Here is a 9331-nt window from a genome sequence, read left to right on the forward strand (position 1 = left end):
AAAAAAAAAAGAAAGAAAGAAAGAAAGAAAGAAAGAAAGAAAGAAAGAAAGAAAGAAAGAAAATAGCTGGGTGGCAGAGTGCTTTTGCCTGGACTGCTGTTGGGGTACATCTTTGTCCCCACTTCCACTTTCTCTGTTTCACAGAAATGGCTCTGGTCCCAGGTGCAACGTGGCCCAGAAAGGCAGCACTGGGTTAGGGTGTTATTTTGGGAATCACCGCCCAGGGATCTGCATTTGAAATGATCCTCAGGGCCAGGGTGGAGCTCCATAGCTCAGCCCCAGTCCAGCAGCCCAAGGACCTGGGTTCCATCCTCAGCACTGCAAACAACACACAAAAATCACGAGCAGGCGTGTGGCACTTGGGAGGCTGAGGAGAGTTCCAGTCCAGGTGGAACTACGCAGTGAGACCTTGTCTTAAAAAAAAAGAAAGAAAACAAAACAGAACAAAATGACACTCTGAGCTGAGCTGTAATGCAGGCATTCTGGAGGCTGAGGCAGGAGCATCGCCCAGAGTTCAAGGCCAGCCTGGGCTATATAGCGCTGTCTCAAAAAAGAAACAAAACAGAACCTCTCTCTGCATCCATGGAGGGGGTGCACCCTGGCCCCAGCCCTGCCTGAGCCTGGCCACTAAGTCCCCTGCCCAGTTACCTCCTCACTTGTTTTTTTGATTATGAAAAGCATCACTGGGAACAGTAGAGAAAGCAGGACAGGGGCCTCCAGAGCCCCCACCCTGGTTTTTATCAGTACCAGTTGGTTTGCTGCATGCATTTTTTTCCGTGCTGTTTTTAATTGACACATAATTTGCATTTAAAAATACACCGCTCTCTGTGTGGAGCTGGGAGCTTTGACGGTTGGTTGTCTGCAGCCTCTGTGGAAAGCGAGACACAGAAAACCTCCCACCTAACGTTGCTGTCCCGTGCAGTTCAGCCGTGACGCTCCTGTCCACCCCACTACCGCTTCCAACACACTTAACCTGTGTCCCAGCAGCTTGTAAACCCAGACGCAGTTCACGTTCCCCGGATGTCCCAGAATCTGTTACAGCTGGTGCCATCTGCAGGAGCCAAGTCATTTCCAGAGTTTGTAGTGCTGTGGTCTCTTAAGTCCTTTTTTTTGAGCCAGGGTCTCCCTTTGCAGTTCAGGCTGGCCCTGGAACTCACTGTGTAGCCCAGGCTGGTCTCCAACTCACAGTGATCTTCCTGGCTCAGACTCTTGAGTGCTGGGAACACAGGCGTGTGCCACCATGCCTGGCAGTCTCTTATGTTTCATATATTTGTTTTTAAGGCAGGATCTCTCTACGTAGCCCAGGCTGGCCTTGACGTCAAGGCGATCCTCCTGCTTCAGCCTCCCCTGTGCTGGGATCACCCGAGGGTGTTCTGTATGCTGGCTGCCGGCTCTAGCTGGGGAGCCCCGGCCTTTCCTGGGGCGTGGCCTGTGGGTGTCAAGGTGCAGGATGCAGCGCTGTCCCTGGCCCGGCAGCTGCGGTGTCATCCAGTGTTTCTGTCCCCACGCAGATGACAACAGCAACCAGAGCTCCATAGCGGACGCCTCCCCCATCAAGCAGGAGAACAGCAGCAACTGCAGCCCAGCCCCGGAGCCCAGCGGGGCCCTGCCCGGTGACTGCGAGGCCAAGGCAGGCGAGGCGCAGGCAGATGGCAAGGAGCACCCAGGGGCGGAAGGTACGGGCGAGGGCGGGGCACAGGCTGAGGAGGCCTGGGAGTGCCGCGTGCCGGCCGGGGAAGCTGATGCCTAGAGACTTTCATTCTCCTGGGGCCGCTAAAAAGCAGCCCACCTGCATTCGGAAACCGAGTGTGGCGGGAATTACAGAGTAGGAAAGGTTAGTGAGAGCCAGGTGTTGTGCACACCTATCATCCCAGCTCTTGGGAGGCCGGGGCCCTGGGCAGTTCAGGATTGGTGAGACTCTGTCTCAAAAAACATAAAAATATAAAAGTGCTGGGGATGTAATTCAGTGCGAAGGCCCTCAGTTCAACCCCCAGTACCTGAATAAGTGAAATACTTGAAAGAATGACATGATATGTTCTCGTATGTCTACCAGTTAAATTCAGTAATTGTTGGGTGTTTTTTCTGGAGGGGACGCTTTTTTGCTCCTGATTGTTCTTGGCTTTGCTTTGTCTGTAAGCATATTTTTCTGGGACTGTTGGAAAGTAGGTCACAACCTCAGGACACGAGGGGCCGGCCCGCTAGGCGCATCTTCCTGTGAGGCAGGCTGCGTGAGCTCACACCCGGTGCAGTGCCCAAGGCCTGCATGGCCTGTGAGGCTCCAGGCGATGCGTCACCGGGGCTGGGGGCGACCCTGGGCCCTAGGGGCAGGATGAGGGCAGAGTTTGGTCCCCTTAGGGGTCAGGGGGCGGCAGACAGGATAGGAAGAGGCAGCAGGATCGAGGAAGGAGCAGGTCTGTGGCGGGGCACAGGGCTAATGGAGTGGCGTGAGAGAGAGCGGGCCAGAGCCCACTGTAACTGGACCACAGAGCTAGAGGTCGGACATGGGGGGCTGGGTGTGGTCGGACCCCAGATGCAGGGACCCCAGGGGGGACGAGAGGACCTATGGGGCAGTGCCGGGGCTCCGCACAAGTCTGCCCAGAAGAGTGGGTCTCCGTGTGGCCTCCCTTCCTGAGCCGCCAAAAAAAAATCCCCAGCAACTACTTCTGCTTCCCGGCCAGCGCGCAGGGTACCCCTCCCCGGGCCGAACTTGTCCTGCTCTCTCCCAGCTGCTCGCCTGTATTTTACGTCAGTGTCCCTTGCTCGCTCAGGTTCTTCCTGTTTTTTGTGTTTGTTTTTGTTTTGTCTGTTTGTTTTTTGAGACAGGGTCTCCCTTTGTAGCCCCACGTGGCCTTGAACTCATGGCAATCCTCCTGCCTCAGCCTCCGAATGCTGAGCTTACAGATGTGCACCACCATACCTGGCATGATCTTTTGTGCGTGTGTGGTGCTGGGGACGGAGCCCAGAGCTTTGTGCGTGCCAGGTCAGAGCTGTGCCACTGAGCTCCATGCCCAGCCCGTCTGTGTCCTGTGAGTGTTGCTCAGGGGGCTCCGGGACACGTGTCAGTTTGCCCTTCAGCCAGTGTGTGTGACTGGGACCTGGCCCTGGTCCCTGCATCAAGGCCTGGGCTCGCAGTGGAATGCTCGCCCTCCATGCCCAGGGCCCAGTCCTGGCCTGCAGCACGTGTCAGTCCCGCTCGGGACTGGAGCTGTGCTGGAGCCGACCGAGCTGCTGGGCCTCAGCATGGTGACCACTGGGCCCTGCAGGACTTAGGACAGGGTTCAGGTCTCCACATACTGATGCCAGCAGCTCTGTCCCCCAGCTCAGCACCAGATGTATCTCCAGGGACTGCCGTGTCCTGGTGGCTTTGTCTCTCCTCCTCCGTGTGTGGTGGCCACCTCCTATCTCGTCCCCTGTGGGCCCGGCTGCGGCACCCTGGGGCCTGTGGTTGGTGGCTTTGCTGTAGGAGGTCCAGGGGCTTCGACATTTTGGCCTTGGTTCCGTCCAGGCTGCTGTTTAGGGGCTGAGTGCGCGGTGGGACTGACGCGCCCTCCAGGCCTCTCCTTGCTCGCAGAACGGGACAAATCCATTTCCTCCCTTGTCCAGATAGGAAGAAGACAGCAGCCACAGCCCAGTGCCAGGGCCGCTTGTCCGCCAGTGTTGGGGAGCAGTTTTGGGGCTGCTGCAGTACATGTGGCCGCCCCCCTGCTTCTTTCTGCCGTGTCCCAGCTTCTCCCGTGTTTGGGGTCTGTGCTGTTCTCGGAGGCGGCTCCAGCAGCACGGGAGTTGGATGTCCCTGAAATGCTCCTGTCCCCTCCACGCCGGGCACCTGTACCCAACACCCACACTGCCAGAAGCTTCGTAGGTCTAGCCGGGAACCCCGCGGGCTCCTGTAGGGCTGCCATGGCTGATGCCCCATGTCCCCAGTGAGTGCAGACAGGCCGTGTGACCCTCCCAGCTGCTGGCCTTGCTCTGAACTTGTTTACTGTGGAGGAGTTCGGGTAGTGACACAATGTCCATGCTCTGACTAAATTTAGGCCCCAGGAAAATAATTTCCCCTGGGCGAGTTCCAGCTTTGGCTCCCTCTGAGAACTGGGCCACCGCCCTGGGGCCTGACCGGGCGGTGAGCCCTGGGCCAGAGCTGGTTCCCAACATGCAGGGCCAGCCCAGGGCCTCCGCCTGTGCCCGGGCCCGGCCTCCCCTCACCTGCAGGACTCAAGGGGAGACGTGACCACAGCAGAAGCCGCAGATACGGCGGGCTTTGTAGGTCAATAAACATTTTAAATGCTTTGGTTAAAGCAAGTATGTCATAGAATAAAAATTAACATTTTTTTTTCCAAGGGTATAGCTCAGCAGTAGCTCTCTAGCTTAGTATGTGTGAGGTCCTGAATCTGATCTTCAGCATGGAAAAGAGTTTAAATTAATCTGTGTTAAACTGGGAGAGACGGCACAGGCTGGAGCACAGCATGCAGGAGGCAGGCGCATCAGAGACCAAGGCCAGCCTGCACTGCTTAGAGAGACTGAGTCACAAATTTAAAGCGAAACATAATAAATGTTAGCACACGTGTGTGTCTGTGTATGTGCGTGCACACATTGCTGGAGCAACAGGGTCCGAGTCACTAAGCTGCCCAGGCTGGTTTCAAATTCATGATCTTGCCTCAGCCTCCTAGCACGTGTGGACCATGCGTGTAGCACCACATTTAGCTGAAATTAGCTGTCCTGTGTATGTTTGAGACAGGGTCTCACTGTGTGGCCCAGGCTGGATGCTGCCCGAGTGCTGGGATCCCAGGCGTGCGCTACCAGGCCTGGCTTTGAATTAACCCTTTCTAATTGAACAGCAGTTTGGTGGCACCTAGTATGTTTGCGTTGTTGTGGCACCACCAGCTCTGCCTACTTCCCACACATTTTCGTCACACTGAAAGAAACTCCACACACCGCTGTAGCCACTCCGGCTTCTCCCGCCTCCAGGGTGCTCTCTGCCCCTGCGGATTGCCCGTGGGGTGTTTTATTAAGTAACATCGCATGATATATGGGCCTTTGTGTGTGATGTTTCTTACACATCGTGGCGGTTTCTGTTGTTTACAGGGCTAGGATTGAACCCAGAGCTTGCACCTGCCAAGCAAGTGCTCCAGCGCTCTTTATTTGGAGATCAGGTTTTGCTGAGTTGCTCAGGCTGGCCTTGAATTTTCGATCTTTTTCCTACCCCACCTCGTTGTAGCTGGGATTGAGAGAGGGCACCTCCACCCCACCCTAATCTGTGCTCTGCACTCCCACCCATTAGTGCTTGGTCCCTTCTCAGGACTGCATGATGTTCCCAGGGGTGGACAGATCTGTTCATCCACCCATCTGTTTATCTTTGGGGTCTTTCCACCTTTTTTAGTGTACAAGAATATGCTTGCAGGCTGGGCATGGTAGTGCACGCCATAATCTTAGCATCTGGGAGGCTGAGGCAGGAGGATCACAAGTTAGAGCACAGCCTGGGTAACTTAGCAACTTAGTGAGACCCTGTCTCAAAATAAAAAATTAAAAAGGGCGAGGGATGTAGTTCGGTGCAAAGGTCCCAGGTTCAATCCCCAGTACCCCATCCCCTCAAAAAGGAATCTGTTTCCCATTCTTTGGGTCTGTCCCTACGAGTGAAATTGCCAGGTCATATGGCAATCCTGTGTCTAACTTTTTGAGGAACGGCCATTAACTTGGACTTGAAAGGTGAGACTAAAAATATCAAAGGAATTGCAGGCTTCAAGATTCTCTGCACCAGATCATCCCTGTTATTCCTGTCAGGGTTAGTTTGAAGCCTGGGGTCCTGTGTCCGTCGGTCCATCCCCCCCCACACACCAGGGTTCAAACTCAAAGCAGGCACAGTGCCACTGAGCTCTCCGCCCACCGCCGGCCCTGCCTGCATCTTTTTATCTCATCCTCAGGCTCCTTATGGCCATTTGACAGGGAGGCTGGGTGCTGTCATCATCCTTGTCTTCGCTGGGGGACCATTGGCCCCTGGTCCCACAGGAAACCAGGGCCGGGGCGGTGGGGGCCGTATCCAGCCTAGTTCTGTCCCCAGAGCCTGTGTCCCTTATGTATGGGGTGGCAGGCGAGCCCTCCATGCAACAGCCCTGAGGTCGGCTGGGGAGACGGGAGGATGTGCGTGCCAGGGACAGGCAGGAGAGGGGCTCATCCTCACGTGCTGGCTGGGTGCTGTGAGATGGTGATTGTAACTTTTTTCAACTGTATTTTCTGTTTCCTGCGCTCATCAGTCATTTCTCGGTCCTTGGGAGAAACACTCATGAAAAGAAACGTTTACAGAAGATGACGCCAGGGGGAGACGCAGCCCCTGCTACCCTGGGGGAGAGGGAGTCACAGCTGTGGTTGTGGGGCATGTGGCCACCAGGGGGCGCTGGGGCTGCAGCATCAGCTGTGTGGGGAGAGGCCTGTGACCCGCCTGTGGCCTGGCTGCTGAAAACCTCACAACAAATAAACAAGCGTTTTCGCAGGCCCCCAGCCCATCCAGCTCTGAAAGACACAGCCACAAAACCCCCGAGTCTGAGTATTTTTAGAACTGGGCCCATCTGCTCTCGCCTGTCATGTGTGTCACATGTCTGAAAACAGCTTCTGTCATCTTGCTCTTTCTCTCAGACACTGCTGATGAGCAGAACTCACAGTCATCGATGGAAAACTCAAATGGTTCGGAGAAAGTGGAGCGGCAGCCGTCTGCAGAGTCGGGGCTGGCCACCGAGTCGACCGCAAACTCTCAGGTACCTGGCACCAGGCCCAGGTGTCTTTGAGCCTATAACTGGGAGGCTGAGGCAGGAGGATCAGGAGACCAGGTCCAGCCTGAGCAAGTTAGCAACTTCCTGAGACCCTGTCTCAAGACTATAAAAGGGGCTGGGATGTAGCTCAGTGTGAGACCCCGAGTTCAAGCCCTAGTACTGGAAGCAAGGCAGGGAGAACAACTAGAAACTGTGAGTGACATCCCCAAGGCCCTGCCCCAGGCACTGGTGCTGTGTGATGGCTGGCACACATGGCCCTGATCCCAGGGAATCTCTAAGGTAGAGGAGGCAGCCACAGCTTCCTCCTGTGTGGCTTCGGGCCCACAATGGCATTGGCCACCCCAGTGACCCGAGCCTGTGTCCGTTGGGTCTGGGAGACAAGGCCTCAGAAACCCAGAACCCAAGCCAGACTTAGAGCCCACAGCCCTTACTCGTGCCTCACTGGGTTGTAACTAAACATCAGAACCTGGCCCAGATCCCGCAGTGCACATTAGGGAGCCGTAGTGATAGCTGATGTTCCAGAGACGACCTGGGTTAGAATCCCAGCACCAACTCTTTGTAGCCAGGCTGTGGCTGTCCGATGAGGTGCGGGCCTGCCCTGGGCTGCAGGGAGGATTCGATGAGAGCTTGTGGTGCTCCCTGTAAGCCTTTAGATTAATCTTGGGAAGGCAGAGCCCTGGGTAGGGCATAGTTGCCCTCCCAGAGGCCTGACCTCTGCCTGAGCTGCTCTCCCCTTCCTCCTGCCCAGGACCCGGAAGGAGCACCACCCTCCAAGAAGCTGAAGCTGGAGGCCTCGCAGCAGAACCCCGAGGAGATGTAGGCGCCAGCTCGGTCTCCAGCCGTGTGTCCTGGCAGGGCACCGCAGGCTGCATCCTGGACCACGCGGCCCAGGCGGTGCCCTCAGGTGCGGACAGACCACTCAGTTTCCAGTTTACCAAGTCGAATCCAAGGACACCTGGCCCAGCGTGACTTCTCAGACACTGAAGACCTCTGCCACGAAGCGAGACCCTCGAACCTTGAAGCAACTGTCCTCGGGGAGGCGAGCGATAGCTCAGGAGTCTGCACACTGTCCTGGGAGCCAAGATGACATTTGTGTTGCTGCTGTGTCCCCCTCTGTCTCACGATTCGAGCTACGGGAGGGTGGCGCCCATCAGGAGCCACTTCCTGTCGGGGCTTTTCACTGTTTCACGATCCCTTCTGCTTTCTTTTTCTGTGCCTTGTGCCCTTGAGGTGACCTCTGGCATGTCTCCTGGTTGTTTTGCAGCCACCACCTGACCACCCCCTCCCTCCCCGCCCAGGACCACTTTGCAGCAGGGCAGAGGTATGGGTCCAAGGCGCCCTGAGCCCAGCCTGGCCTCCTGCTCTGCGCCATGCCCTCGCCTGCCCGCCCCGGGAACTGGGTGTTTCTAGGACTTGCAAAGCCCTTGGATGTTTCTGGCACTTCTGCACCCCTGTCCCCACCGTCGCCACCACCTCCGTCCTCTGCTGGACCTCTGGACGATGCTGCAGCTCTTCCTGAGGCAGCGTCAGGGCCCGGGAGGCCAGGAGCAGGCCGCGGGCCAAAGCTGGTGCTGTATCCTCCCGGGACATCGCTGGATTCAAGTCCCTGGCCTTCGGCCCCCAGCTCCCCTTCGGCTTGGAGGTGGTCGCCCACGTACTGACTCTCAGAGTGATGGGGCTGGGGCTCATTCCAGGATAAGCCCTCCGCCTCAGCAGGGAGCTGGCCTTGATGATTGGGCCTTAAAGGCCGGGCAAAGGCACCCAGGACTTGGGAAGATTTGCACACCCTCCAGGAAGTAGCACCCCGCAGAAGCGGGCCCCTTAGCCCCACCCCTCTGACGCCAAACAGCGTCCTGTCTCCATGGAGATGACGGAGACAAATGCCGGACTGTCAGTTCCGGGGCCTGGTTTGCTCTAATGACTCTCCAGACCCCTCGGACCTTAAACCTTTCCCTGAGCTTTCTTTACTGCACTGGAGTTCTGGCTCCCTTTGAGCTGTGTGTTGGGGGTGGGGGGCTGCGGGTTTTGTTTGTTTTTTTCATTTTGTTTTGGGGCTAAACTGGTGCATATTCAGGTACCACCTTCGCCGTGGGGCTCTTTCTCTGACCACCCTGGGAAGTGTCTGCCAGATTCCATTTTCTAAGAGTTTCTGAGGGCGAAGCTCCTATTTTTTTTAAAGGGAGCCTATCTATTTCCTGCACTTCAAGAAGAATCTGAAATGTTCCTGAATTTCAAATACCTCATGCAAAATGTCTCCTGAAATAAGGGAAAAAAAAAAACAAACTGAAAATCTTAATGTTGAAGTTAGCGATGCTGAAAGGTTTCTGTCTTAAAACAAAAAAAATCCTCTTACTTCTCCATCCTGCCCTCAGGCAGCCAGTTCTGCTGATACTTGGGTCTTGTCACAGCTGTGACCTGATGCAGGACCTTCAGACCCACCTGAGACTCCCGGAGGCTTGACTTCTAGGTCTCTTGAAGCTACGGTGACACTTTTTTTTTGCAGCAAAACCATTTCGGGGCAAGACGAATTGGAATATTTATTTAGGGAAATGAGAGGTGACAGCCGACGG

General features: G+C 55.9%; 1 protein-coding gene across 2 annotated transcripts in view; it reads left to right on the forward strand.

Moving 5' to 3' along the window:
• The window catches only part of Bcl7a (BAF chromatin remodeling complex subunit BCL7A), a 28040-nt gene extending 20086 nt beyond the window's left edge, over nucleotides 1–7954 (forward strand). For both annotated transcript variants that reach the window (XM_019204548.2, XM_010604376.2), the window contains exons 4-6: nucleotides 1512–1676; nucleotides 6628–6746; nucleotides 7510–7954. In XM_019204548.2, the coding sequence (XP_019060093.1) occupies nucleotides 1512–1676; nucleotides 6628–6746; nucleotides 7510–7581 (356 nt within the window). In that variant the 3' untranslated portion in view covers nucleotides 7582–7954. The remainder of the gene's footprint in view (nucleotides 1–1511; nucleotides 1677–6627; nucleotides 6747–7509) is intronic.
• The last annotated feature ends 1377 nt before the right edge of the window (nucleotides 7955–9331 follow it).

The sequence above is a fragment of the Fukomys damarensis genome, unplaced genomic scaffold (assembly GCF_012274545.1).
Source record: "Fukomys damarensis isolate Sample0158 unplaced genomic scaffold, DMR_v1.0_HiC HiC_scaffold_12, whole genome shotgun sequence".
Taxonomy (NCBI): domain Eukaryota; kingdom Metazoa; phylum Chordata; class Mammalia; order Rodentia; family Bathyergidae; genus Fukomys; species Fukomys damarensis.